General features: G+C 48.3%; 1 protein-coding gene across 1 annotated transcript in view; it reads right to left on the bottom strand.

Annotated features, from left to right (window-relative positions):
* Positions 1 to 4,071: 4,071 nt before the first annotated feature.
* BCL7B (BAF chromatin remodeling complex subunit BCL7B) overlaps positions 4,072 to 13,130 on the bottom strand; it is a 34,459-nt gene continuing 25,400 nt past the window's right edge. The window contains exons 3-7 of the mRNA XM_044675625.1: positions 9,335 to 9,410; positions 8,447 to 8,543; positions 6,675 to 6,845; positions 5,440 to 5,519; positions 4,072 to 5,187 (exon numbers count right to left, since the gene is read on the bottom strand). Of these exons, the coding sequence (XP_044531560.1) occupies positions 5,095 to 5,187; positions 5,440 to 5,519; positions 6,675 to 6,845; positions 8,447 to 8,543; positions 9,335 to 9,410 (517 nt within the window). The 3' untranslated portion in view covers positions 4,072 to 5,094. The remainder of the gene's footprint in view (positions 5,188 to 5,439; positions 5,520 to 6,674; positions 6,846 to 8,446; positions 8,544 to 9,334; positions 9,411 to 13,130) is intronic.

Genomic DNA, 13,130 nt, shown 5'->3' with positions numbered 1-13,130 from the left:
ATATGCCAGGTGTTTTATAATCTTTATTTCATTTAATCCACACAATAACCCTAGTAGGTAAGTGCTGTTGTTTCCCCCATTTTCTAGATGATGAAACTGAGGCAAATCAAGGTGAAGTGACCTATCCAAGGTCACACAGCTAGTCAGTGATTTTGAACTAGAGTCTCCCCAACTCTGGGCCCCTTGCTCTAGCTGCTTTAATGTTTATTGTCTGAATCTAAAGTGTCTTGCACATGGTAATTTGGGGGTATGGGCTTCCCTTGGATACTCCAAAATCCCAAAGGTGTCCCAGGTCAGGAGTATATAAAGAATTCATTTTCCCTTGCATTTAACTTTCAAATAGACTTTCAGTAAAGTTCCTTTTTCATATTCAAATTCAACACTTTTACTTCTTTTCACCATCATTTTTGGAATACACTTCATTCTACCATGTATTATTATTTTGAATGAATATATCACTTTCCAAAGTAGGAATTTGGCCAGGGGAAGGCTAATTTTGTTATCAATATATTATTTTGCTTTCTTGTAGTAAAGAAATGTACACTGAGCTCTGCAGCTTTTTCCAGCATTCCTCCCTCCCATACCTGGTATTTACTTGCCAAGTAATTCAGATTTGCACATTAGTAAGTGTCCAATATAGATTGTAATTGTGTTTCAGATGATTTTTCCTGGTTTTTCCTTTCCCAGTTCCTTCTTATCTTCTCAGATCTACTTAACTGTGCCTTTGATCAATTTTTGATCAATAGTGCAGAGAAAAAGAGGTTTAAGGTGACTCAGAATCCTGGCTTTGCCACTTCTGCCTGGGTGACCTTGGACAAATCACTTAATCCCTCTGGGCTTCAGTTTCCCCATCAGTAAAATGAGGTAGCTAGACTAGATGGCCTTTAAGGCACTTTCCAGCTATAAATCCATGATCCTATTCCATACTGTGACTGTAGTGAATTGCCCTAGGTTAGTCTGGAGAACACTATGATTAAAAAACCAGAAACCAGTTAAGGAAAATAACCCCTGTGGGTTTCCACCTCAGCTTCCTGGATTACTCAAGTGCTTCCTTTTTTAGCTCAGTATGGATCCAACTCCCAAATGAGTTGTTTTTTTCTTTCTTCAGCATTTTATGACCTCTTGGGATAATCAAAGGCAAGGATTAGTCCTGAGACTTGGATAGGACTTCGACATTTTCTTCTCCACTTAGGGTTTTGGCGAGCCAGCCTCTTGGAAGCTGAAAGGTGCTTTGAAAGAGACAAGGGACAGCTTCTGCCAGGCAAGTTCTATCAACTACCACCAGCAACTCCCCTCCAATCTCAAGGGAGAGAGCCTAGAGCCTTGAAGCCAAGAACCCTGGCAGGAAGTAGCTGCCAAAAACATCAGCTTACTTCTCACCTGGGTCCCGCAGCCATTAGAGGAAGGGAAGAGGGGCCCATACACTGCATTCACTGACAGGCAGGTCAGACCAAGAATCCTTGGTAGGATGGACACCTCCCCAGGAGCTTCTAGCCCAACACTTCCCTGCCCAGACTCATGTTTGGGGGAACCACTTCCTTCTACCAAGGGACCATCTGGCAACAACTCCTTTAAGCATTTGTAGCCCTTACTCCTGAAGAACAGAAAGCATTTTCTGGCCAACACAGTCCTTGACATGGTCAAACAGTTCAGTGATAGGATTTTATCAGAATTGCCATTAAAATTAAACTTCCAAAAAATTGGAAGATAAGGGGATGCCCCTCAATTGGGAAATGGCTGAACAAATTGTGGTATATGTTGATGATGTTATAATACTATTGTGCTATAAGGAATGATAAACTGCTTGATTTCTATAAGAATTGAAATGACCTACATGCACTGATGTGGAGTGAACTAAGCAGAACCAGGAAAACATCGTACACAGTAACTGAAACATTGTGGGACAATCAAATGTGATTGATTGCTACTAAAAGCAATGCAATGATCCAGGACAATCTTGAGGGACTCATGAGAAAGAATACTATCCACAACTGGAAAAGGAACTGTGGGAGTAGAAACACATTAGAAAAACATGATTTTTCACCTATTTGTATGGGTATATGATTTGGGGTTTTAAAAGATGACTCTATTACAAAAATGAATAATATGGAAATAGAATGAGTGATAATATAGGTATAACCCAGTGGAATTGTTTGTCAACTCTAGGAGGGAAGAGGGAAGAGGGGGAGGGAGACAGCATGAATCACGTAACCATGGGGAAAAATTTTTTTAATTAAACAAAAATTAAACTGCTAAAAAAAAAACAAACAAACCCTAAGGACCATAGGATGTTGCCATCTGACTTGCAGCTGAAATGTTCTATATATGTTATTTCCCCTGTCAGAATGAGCTTCCTCACCCCAGCACTTAGCCCAGTGTTTTGCACACAATGGGCTCTTTATAAATGCTTTCCTTGGCCATTTTTGGTAAGGATTTCAGGGTGTTCAACTTATAGCAGTGGCCAATGCTCAGCTTTATCATGTAATGGAGACTTGTAGATCCCAAGAGCCATCTGCCTGTTCTAAGTCAGAAATTCAAGTTCTTTTCCCAAGAAAGACGAAAAGTAGGAAAATGTATATCAGAAGTAAATTATTTTAAAATTACAGTGACTTGCATTTATAATTATAAAGAAATGGACTAGCTGGCTGCTTGTTGTCCTTCTTGAAGAGTACCAAAATGACCTCCCTGGTAATGTTTTTCGACTGGAGGATAAACTGGATTTAAGCGAGGCAGAGTTGCAGACCTCAGCTTCACTCTCTCTCTTCTGGGGTCATCAAAGTCCAGTGACAAATCAAGGTGCTACCCTGGGATGCTTCTTCAAAGTCTATCCAAGTTCTAAGCTCTCCATAGTGCCTGCATCCAATGCCTTCATGGCTTTTAGGACAAACTTTTCTTATCCAACCCTTCCTATGTCTGGGTAGACCCCACCTACCCCCACCTCACTAACAGCTCTGAGGCCTGTCTGTTCCCCTAAACCTGGTTTAGCCCCTCTGCAGAGATGGTTTTCCAGGGTGTGGTCCCTGTGCATGAGCCAGGTGGCAGGCAGACACCAAAGGAGGATGAGCAGCCCTCACCCCAGAGGTGCCAAACACCTCATACAATGGAATAGCAAAGAACAAGTCAGACAGTAGGTGGGGATGTGTTCTAGGGCTACATCATGTAGCATGCACAAGTTTCCAAGTCCTGTCTGCCACCAAGCACCTGTAAGACCTTGGATGAGTCACTTAGTCTCCACTCTGAGCCAGTTTCCTCATCTATAAAACAAAGGGCAACAAGTTATCTCCAAGATCCCTTCTGGCTAGAAATCCCTTTATCTTATTTGCTACCTAAACTTGCCTCAGTGTCTCCCAAGTGGGAAAAATGTAAAGGATAAAAAAAGATTTGAGAATGCAGAGGTTTCCTGGCTGCTACCTCTGGGCTCTTCAATGCCAAGCACTAGTGGCTTCCTGAAATCTTATAAAGAGTAATTCCCACATTCCTCCCATCATCCCTTATGTTCAGTAGACAATGTCCAGGACAACACTTACTACTTAACCCCCATGAAATGAATCCCTCCAGAACACACTGTTCAGTCTTTCAGTCACATCAACTCTTTGTGACTCCATTTTGGGGTTTTCTTGGCCAAGACACTGGAATGGTTGGCCACTTCCTTCTCTAGCTCATTTGACAGATGAGGAAACTGAAGCCAACAGGGTTAGGTGACCTGCCCAGGGTCACACAGCAAGTGTCTGAGGCCAGATTTGAAATCAGGTCTTCCTGCCCGCAGAACACACTGCTTTATACACATTCCTTTATCATTTGGGTAGAGTTGATTTTAATCTCATCGCTGCCTCGCTGCCTGTATGACCTGCAAGTCCCTTAGCCTCTCCCAAGCTCAGTTTCCCTCTTTTCGTAGAGGAAGTTAGGCTAACTGGCTTGAGGTCCCCCCCCCTCCAGTTCTAATCTTGGATCCTCTGGAGAATGGGTAAATCACCCTTTGAGGCCATGTCAGGGCGCTGGGATCTAGAGCTCCAGGGGATGCAGCCCTTTATCAGATACGAAGGGAAAAGAATCAAAGCACTCAGACAATGATAAAGTGTATTTCAAATAGTTTAATTTTAAAAATATTCTATTCAGTGCTAAAATATGTCTTCACTCACAGTCGCCCATTTAATTTTCTTAAAACTTTTTTTCCAGAAACAAAAAATAATATCACAAAGTTCGATTCAACATGCAGATTTCAAAGAAAAGGAAACTTTCCAGAAAGTCTGAGCTGATGAGGAATTGGGCTTGGTGTACCCAGAACCTCCAACTCTTGCTGGGACCTAAGCTGTAGCAGCAGTGCTGACCCAGGCCTGGGGCAGGGGCCACAGCAGAAGGGAGGGGGAGACAGGGGAAGAAAGGGAAAGGAAGAATGGGGGATGGGGGGGAGAACCCAATGGGAGATGGACTACTGAGGAAGAGGCCTGAGGGCTCAGGCAAATGGAAACCCATCGGGTGGTAAAGGACCCCTCCTTTTCCCAGAGGCCTCACCTAGGTGAGGCACTCACTCCTGCCCCCTCCACACCATACTCCTACCTGAGGCTGAAGGACTCACACTTGCCCGTGAGCCCATGGGCTTTGTCCAGCAAGGGCCACTAAGATCCCTAAGTGCTGGCTCTCTACAGGGCACTCATTCCTCTCTGCACTATGCCCACTGGCCTAGCAGCTCAGCCCAAGGAGCAGAGACCACACAGCTCCAGACTGGGCTATAAAAAAGGCAGGGGGAGGGCCTGAAACCCAAAGTGGGGTGAGGTCAGCCTTCTGGAAGCCTGTGTGCCCTGGAGGACTTCAAAGGCCTCAGAGCTTGGGGAGCCCTGGGGCCACACACTTGCAGCTTAAGTCCCCTAAGGAAAGCATAGGAGCAAGCAAACAGGTACTAGGGACGGAAAGATGGCACCGTGACCCCAAGTCCTACGGCCGCCTTCCCCACTGGAACTTTTCAGTCCAGGGGGCTAAGACATGCAGTCTCTGGACCCCAACATTTGCCTTCACCCCAGCAACAACAGCATAGCCAGGACCAGAATTCAATAAATAGAGGCAAGGGGCCAAGCGGGCAGGGACGCCAGGGTGGCGCTAGCTTTCTGAGGCTGTCTGCAGCACGGCAGGCTGCTCCACACAGAAACGCTTTAGTGGTGGGGCACCTGAATCCTCCTCGTCCTCCGCAGCCTAGGGAGAAGCCAGAGCGGCCGGGGTTAGAGGAGCCCTGCTGCAATGTCAGCCTAGGGCTCCTGCCGCCTGAGCCCAGCTTGGCCTTCAGGGAGCTCTCCCCCTTCCCTTTGAGCACGCAGCCCATTCTCCAGTCCTTGCTGGCCCTCAGCCGCCTCTTCCTCGAGCTTTCCTGACCGCCCCCTCAACGTGTCCTTTCCCCATACCAAAAAGCAGCTGTCTTTCGGAGGGTTTCCAGGGCAATTCCCTTACCTGCGTCTCCAGCGGGACTGGTTCTTCCTTGGTGAGAGTGGGAGGTTCATCTGCCCCTTCCGAAGCAGCCAGGGAGGGTTCTGAAAGGAGAAGAAGGTGACCCCACCACAGGGTCTTGCTGAGGAAGCCGGCCTTGCCACGTCATCTCCCAATATTCCCTTTCTGGGTTGGCCTCTAGGGGTTGGTGCCCTCCAGGCCTCGGGCCCCAGAACCTTCTCTGCCAGGCCACCCTCCCCTTGAGGCAGCACAGGGCAGTCAGCGGTCTAATTCGATCTTCTCTCACACTGTCTGGGTGGCCCTGGCCAAGTCCTCCACCTTCGCTGGGCCTCAGGCCCTCTATCTGTGCTCTGATGATCCCTTTCAACTCTCCCTGGCCCGACTTGTTCCCATCCTAAGCTCAGTGCTGTCTCCTCTCTGGAACATCCCCTGCTCCCTCTCCCCACCCACAAGGGCCGCCTGGCTCCTCCAATCACAGCACTTCAAGGTTCTCATTTCATTCTCCTATTCTAGCTCTCTCCAGATCCCAAGCGGTCACTGGACGGGGATGGCAGCAGCCCCTGATCTCATGAGAATCAGACGTGAGCCAAGCAGCCTCCACATGCCTCACTCCGTGACCTGCCAGTCTCCTCTCAGAACTGTGGCCACCCAGACCCCCTCCTCGTCAAGGAGTTTTACATTAGATTCTTCCAAAGGCATGTTGGGGGGCTCGAAGCTTCTGCTCTTTGGGTAGCACTTCAGGGAAGCGCTTCTGCCCTGGAGTCGGAGGGCATTTTGTGTCACTCTTCAGGACCCTGCTGGAGGTTTTCTTGGCAGAGCTACTGGAGTGGGCTTGTCACTTTTTTCTCCACCTCATTTGAAAGATGAAGAAACTGAGGCAAACGGGGTGTTGGGGTGACTCTCCCAGGGTCCCACAGCTAGTAAGTGCCAGAGGCCAGATTCTAACTCGGAAGATGAATCTTCCAAACTCCAGACCCAGCACTCTACCACCTTGCTGCCCCTGGGCACTTACTGATGGGGTCAGGGACTGTAGGGAAAAGGTCAAAATGGATCCAAGCAGTTCTGCATGATAACCTGCCCGTTACTGTCGCCAGAGCCTGTCTCTTGCAGAGTGAGGGAGCTCCCAGCCGCTGGGAGACTTCTGTATCGGGCCTTATCGGGGGATGCTGCCCCTTTGGTGCTCGCACTCAGGAGGGGCCACAAGCACCGACGGATGTCCCTTTCAAGGACAGACTTACCCTCAAGGATCTCCTGGCCTAATGTGGGTGGTTGGGAATCGTCCGTCCGGAAATCAGAGGTGTGTGCCGGGCTCAGGGACTCGCTCTGCTGGGGGCTTGGGCTCGAGTTGGTGCTGCTGTCCACCTTGAGCTGATAGACATCAGACATGGAGCTCTGGTTGCTATTCTCATCTGCAAGTGAAGTACAATCAAGGAGGGAGAGAAGAGTGAAGGACAGGCAGGGAGGACAGAGGCCGGCCTGGGGCTTGGCTCCCCCCTGGTATTAGGGGGCCTCAGAGGTCTTGGCCTTTGCTGACCTACTGTAAAAAGCCCTGGGAGCACTGCAGGGAGTTATCGGCTTTATCATTTTCTTAAATCGAGTGTGTCTCGTGTAAACACTAGGTGGATTCATGACCGCTCCACGGGGGAGCTTTCTTTTCTCAGGGAAGGGCGCTGCCAAAATGAGAATGCCCATCCAGCTCCCTCTTGGCGGAGGAGCTGCCCTTTCTCATCAAATGTCACCCCATCCCAGACTCTTCGAGGACTCTGAAGACAATGGAGCTCCATCTCCCACCTATGCGGTATCAGAAAGATGGCTGGTGCTCCATCTCCGCTCCAGTGCTCGCAGTGAGAGGGACTTCTGTGTCTCCTGCCACAGCAAGACATCCAGGGAAGAGGCCAGGTTTTTAGAAAGTTCTCCTTTACATGGGAGAATCATCTGTGCTCCTCATTTTGGTGACTTTACACAGCCAGGGAAATGGAGGAAGATTTCTGATGAAAAGATTGCCTCCAGTCAAATGACAAAGGCCTCCTCTCAAGCAATTTGCAGCTTGAATTTGATGGTCATCAAATCCAACAAAACAAAAGATAACTTTCCCTCCAAGGTCCAAAGAACAAAAGGTTCTATGGAAGAGACTGGGGCCAGACTAGAAAAAAAACCAGACTTCTCCAGAACTAAGCAAGAGTCCCCTTTGGGTCTGCTTACTAGTAAACCAAAGGGACCCCTCCTCTGGAATGTGGTTAATGAAGACCTTCGGGCTAATCGCCAGCTTCTGCCACTTTAGGGGGCTAAGCGTACCCTCTAATGGGTTCAGGTCTTTAGTTGCAGGGAGAGTAGTCTTGCTCTCCTGTGACTGCATCAGTTCTGAACTTTTATTACCTACTAGAAAGCTCAGTGAGGCCTTCCAATTGGTCAATCAGTTACTATTAGGGCTCACTCTGGGCCAGGCACTGTGATAAGGTCTGCATAGCGAGAAAGAACAGCTCCTGAGCTCAAGGAGTACACTTTTTAATGGGGACGGGAAGGAACAAACAAGGAAGTCATTAGGTCATCAAGATACTAGGAGAGGAGATCGAAGTGAATCTGAGAAGGGAAGGAGGGGCTCAGAGCTGGAAAAACTGAGGAAGGCCCCCCACGAAAAGTGGGATTTGAATCACCTGGAAAAAGAGGGGAGAAACATCCCCATTTCTACTGATCTTCTCTAACTTGTACTCACCTGGGCTAACCCTGCTCATCCTTCAACTGCTCCTTAGATCACACTGACCAGGACCCTGGGGATGCTACCAGCCACAGCAGCTGGTTACTCCTCAGAGCCCAAGTCTGTGGGGGTGTCACACAGCATGGCACTCAGAGTGCAGAGTCCAGCTCCAAATGGACCAGCTGGTTCCCAGGGCAGCTCATGCCCCTTTTCTTGTCTTTCTGCCCCTGGACACAAGGGTGTCCCGTATCATGAAGACCAAGAGCACAATATGGGCCCCAGCTATTTCCTTCAGCAAAGGCACCTAGAGCTTACCTTGGAATTCAAGAAGGAGGGAAGAATTGGCAGAGGCATCAGAGGGGAAACCATTAGGTTCTCGGGCTGCTGAATTGTTTGATTTTGATTTCTCCTTCTGGAAAAAGAAACACCAAGAGGTCAGAGCTGGGTAGGAGCACCATCACGTCTGTGGCTCTCATCTGGAAGAATGTTTGGGGTACAGGACAAGGGGCATGGGCACACTTTTGGGGAAGAGCGGCAGCAGCAAAGCATGGAGGTCTTCTACTCTAACTACTCTAGCTTTCTAATTCTGACTCTGCGATCTTACCTCAAAGTCAGTCAAGAAACCCTTATTAAGCACCTCCTATGTATGTGCCAGGAACTAGAATAAGCCCTGGGGATGCAGGGAAAGTTGCTCACACTCCAATGGAAGAGACAAGAGGCAAACAGGCTAGAGACAGAAGGAATTGGAGAGAAGCCCAAGAAGGACGTCTACCTTCCCCAAGCAGACTTGCGAGAACAAAGGCTCTCTGCTTCCAGGCTTCAGGAAAAAAGGAAATGACCTTCTCAGAGAGAAGAATTAGGCATACTTTGGACCCAGCCAAAGGGCAGGAGGGATTTGGGGGGTGGGGGTGGGGTGGAGCAGGACCCAGGAGCCCACCCTTCTCTCTTCTGCACTACCCCCATCCCATTCATCTCCCAGGCTCCTCCCTTTGCCCATGCCCTCTCTCATAAGGATAGAGGCTACTTCTGTGAGAGGCCAACAGGGAGAAACTTCCTTCATTTATCCAGAGGGCAATAATCGTGAGCGACTACAGCAACAGCCTACCCCAAACCATTCAGTATTACAGAGCAGGGTAAGGATTAAGCCAAACAGAAACTAGGAAGGCAGAAAAATGGAACTGTGACTGGAAACCTCACACTCACCTCTTTGCTGTCAGCTACTGGCACCCATTTAAATATCCTAAGGGATGTGTCCCCCACGGTTACCCACTTCTTCTCCCTAAGAGCAGACAGAGAACAAAAGGTGTCATGCAGTCACAGAATTCTGGCTTTCTTTTCTTAGAGCTTCTACCTGGCAGCCCCCTGAGCTGGGAATGCTCTGGGCAGCCCTCTTCTTCTAAACAAACAGAGCTCAAAACTCACCTCACCTAGGAAGAGTTCTTCCCTCTAACTGCACCTGGCCCTATTCCCCCACAGCAGGCTATTTCTACTGAAATACGACTTAAGAGTCTTTAGTTCTCCTCCCAGAAGGCAGCAAGTAGAAATACCTTCCAGACTCAAGCACTGCAAGGCCAGCCCTGGAGGGCCCAGGGAGCACAGGGACGCATCTTCCCCAGCAAAGCAAAAAAAATACCAAGTTCTCTTATGCAGTTGCCAGTTTTAAAAAAACCACTCCACTGGGCCCTCCCATTTCCCCAGATGTGTGTTTTGTATCAGAATTAGGCTCCAAGAAGCAGGCCCTGCATTCCTTGTCTTCCTCCCCACATCCCTGGCCTAGGCTCTCTGGACAGAACGATGCCAAAGGAAAGCTTTACCAAAGAAAGCGCTTCTGGCTGGGGGGTGGGGGTGGGGGGAAACAAATGCTCCATGGGGACTCCCAGGCCTTCCTCCCCAAAGTGCTACTTGACCACAGGTAGGCTGACTCAGTCTACCGTCTAGTCTGAAGAATGAAGAGAATGATCACACTCTCTGTAGAGGAGGGAAGCATTTGATGACTAATTTAAACAAAGGGAACTGATTCACTAGGAGTTGGGCCAGCCATTCTGAAGAAGATCAGTTGACATAAGTTTAACAATCTGAATCCGCACTGCAGTGCTGGCGAAGGGGGGGGGGGGGGGAAATAGGCACTGTGAGAGACAAGAGTATCCAGGAATAGAGAGGCCCCCTGTTCTCCCCAGACTTCCCCTGGAGCCACAGCATAAGGGCCCTGGTTGCCTGGAAAGATTTCAGACTAGGGTGCCCCTAGGTGAGAGGAGCTGGGGGTATTTAGCATGGAGAAGATTATCAGGGACAAGTCTCCAAGTTATCTGAGGGACTAGACTAGAACCAAGAGCAAATCATGGAAGTTGCACATTTAAGCTTGATGTCAGGGAAGTCTCCAGCAATTAAGAGCTGGGAGATGGGCTGTGGTACTGAAGAAGGCAGCCAGGGGGCACCCTGGTGCAGTGCTGTGCTTGGAGTCAGGGAGACCTGTAATCTGGCTGTAGATACTTACATTTAACTTGTCTGCCTCAGTTTTCTCAGCTGTAAAATGGAAATGATAACAACAGCACCTAACTCTCAGGTTTGTTGTGAAAATGAAATAAAATGAAATAATATTTGTAAAGAGTGCCTGGCACATAGTAGGCACTATGTAAACGCCTGTTCCCTTAGAAGTCTTTGAGCAGGGGTTGGACAAACTACTTTTTGGAAGACTTTTTGTGCATGGGTTGTTGGACTAGATATGATTCTACAGGAGAGGCTTGCCTTGGAGTCAGGAGGAATTAGGTTCAAACCTTGCCTTTCACACTTACTCTCTATCCACCCACATCCCCTCCCCACCCTGCAGTGTCATCATCTGTAAAAGTAAAACTAGAGGTTTGGACTGCATGGCCTCAAATAGGCCCTTCCAACTCTAAAGTTAGGAGCCTCTAAATTCATCTTGAATTTTTCAGGTAGCTGGAGAATTCCTGCTCTAGGAGTTAATGTCTTCTCCCTACTTTTCCCCTTCTCTTAGCTAACACATGGCCAGAAACTGAGGAAAACTCACTGCCCAGAACAGAAGGAACAAAATGCCAACATTTTATCTCTATGCCTCAGGCAGACACATGGATGGGTTGATTATGGCTTTTTTTAGGACTAAGTCAAGATTGTCAAGTTAAATAGAAAATTCTGAATTGAGAGCTTCTTGACCTCAAGGAGTTCAAAGATCCACAGGCATTTCATTGGTGAACAATAAAACCTACATTCAGAAGACAGGGAATCAGATGAAATGACCTGCCCATATGACTCATTAAGTCCTTGGTTAGGTCAGGAAAATAATTTGGTCTCAGGCCTCCAAGTTCCCCAACCACCAAGATGAGTCAGAAGGCAACAGGCCTGAAGCTCTAAACACCAGGTGCACCTCTGATGTATTACTCAACAAATGAGTGAGGAGATGGCAGTGAGTGAACTGAAAGTTTCCTTTTGCTGACTTGTTACTTCTCCAATCACAAGGACAAAGATGGTTCAGAAACGAATAAAAAAAATAACACTTTACTGATACTAAGAATATGATTTAAATCTCCATATGAGATTTCAGCAGGACTAAAAACTAAATAGAGGATTAATAGATGGATAATTCCCAGAAATTTCCCAAGTGCAAATATCTACAAAGAAGAGGGTTCAACAGATGTTGACTTCTGAGAGCAAATGGAGGCAAGAAGGAGCTTGGGATGAGATGCATAACAAATACCATTTAGCAATATGGGACAGGAGAATATGTACATGACTTAGAATCATAGGCCAAAAGGTTTCCAACTCAAAGAGGCTCCAACTTGCTTAGAGGGCCAACCACTAGTTGCTGGCTCACAAATCAAGAGCTGGAAAGAACTTTCTGGATCATTTCATCCAATCCCTCCATTTTTCTGATGAGGAAAATGAAAGCTAGAGTAAATCATATGATTTCTCTGGGCATCAGCTAACACATTTTAAAGATAAAAAGACTTTAAATCTCTGCTCAAGCAATACCTCCTACAAAAAGGTTTTCAGAGGCTCCCAGAACTCGAGAAAGAAGGCATCCGAAGGCCACCTAGCACAACTTCAGTTGGAAGTGCCAAGAAGTTATTTTGTACTCATATTTATGTCAGTTGCTAGCATCTTCCATGGGAAAGTTAACTTTGTATAAATGTCGTACTTGATTTCGTATTTATATGTTGCTCCCTGTAAAAGAATGAAAACTCGAGGGCAGGGACTTTTTCTTTGTACCTCAAAGTCTAAGAATGCCTAGCAGCCCGTAAGCATTTAAAGTCTTGTTGGAAATAAATATGTCCATAAAATTAAGCCGAGTAAAACTAAACCCTGGAGTTGAGAGTTAACGAAACAAAAACTAATACAAAGTAACTAATTACTGGGTGGAAGTTGTCAAGAAAGGCTATTAGAGAAGTGTGTGCGTCTTGAAAGATTCGAAAATGGGGTACATTACAGTTAAGGAGGGACAGGCCGCGGAGATTAAAAGCCTGAGAGGAGCTCACACAACCTGACTTCACAGGGGCTGAAAGTCCAAGATAAATGAAACTGGAAAAAGTCGCCCCCGGGCCAGGGAACCCCAGAGGCCTGAGTGAGCGCCAGGCGGGGTAGAACCAGGGCCTTAGCCGAGGGAGGGACTCCGGAGAGAGAGGAGCTCCCCAGAGCCTGGAAATTGGGGACAGCAGCAGCGTCGGGGAGAGACACCTGCTACCTTAGCAGCCCCGGCCGGAATGAACGCCGGCTCGGAGGGGGGAGGATCCACCGTCACGTGCGAAGGAGGGGCCAAGAGCCGGCGGTGCGCTGATTGGCTGAGGCCGGCGCATCCTTTTCTTAGGCGCAGGCGCAGCAGCAGATGGCTCCGCCTTCCTCCTTTCCCCCGCCCCCCGCCCCCGGCGCCGGCCGGCCGGCTGCCACCCCAGAGCCCGCCCCGCTCCGGCCCGGCCGGGGCCCCGCGCCCAGCCCCCCCCCCCCCCCCCCCCCCCCCAAACAATACACCAACCCCCCCCCCCCCCCC

Source organism: Gracilinanus agilis, chromosome 4, assembly GCF_016433145.1.
Source record: "Gracilinanus agilis isolate LMUSP501 chromosome 4, AgileGrace, whole genome shotgun sequence".
In the NCBI taxonomy this organism is placed as follows: Eukaryota; Metazoa; Chordata; class Mammalia; order Didelphimorphia; family Didelphidae; genus Gracilinanus; species Gracilinanus agilis.
The sequence above is the reverse complement of the archived record's forward strand: the minus strand, read 5'-3'. Positions and strand labels throughout refer to the sequence as shown.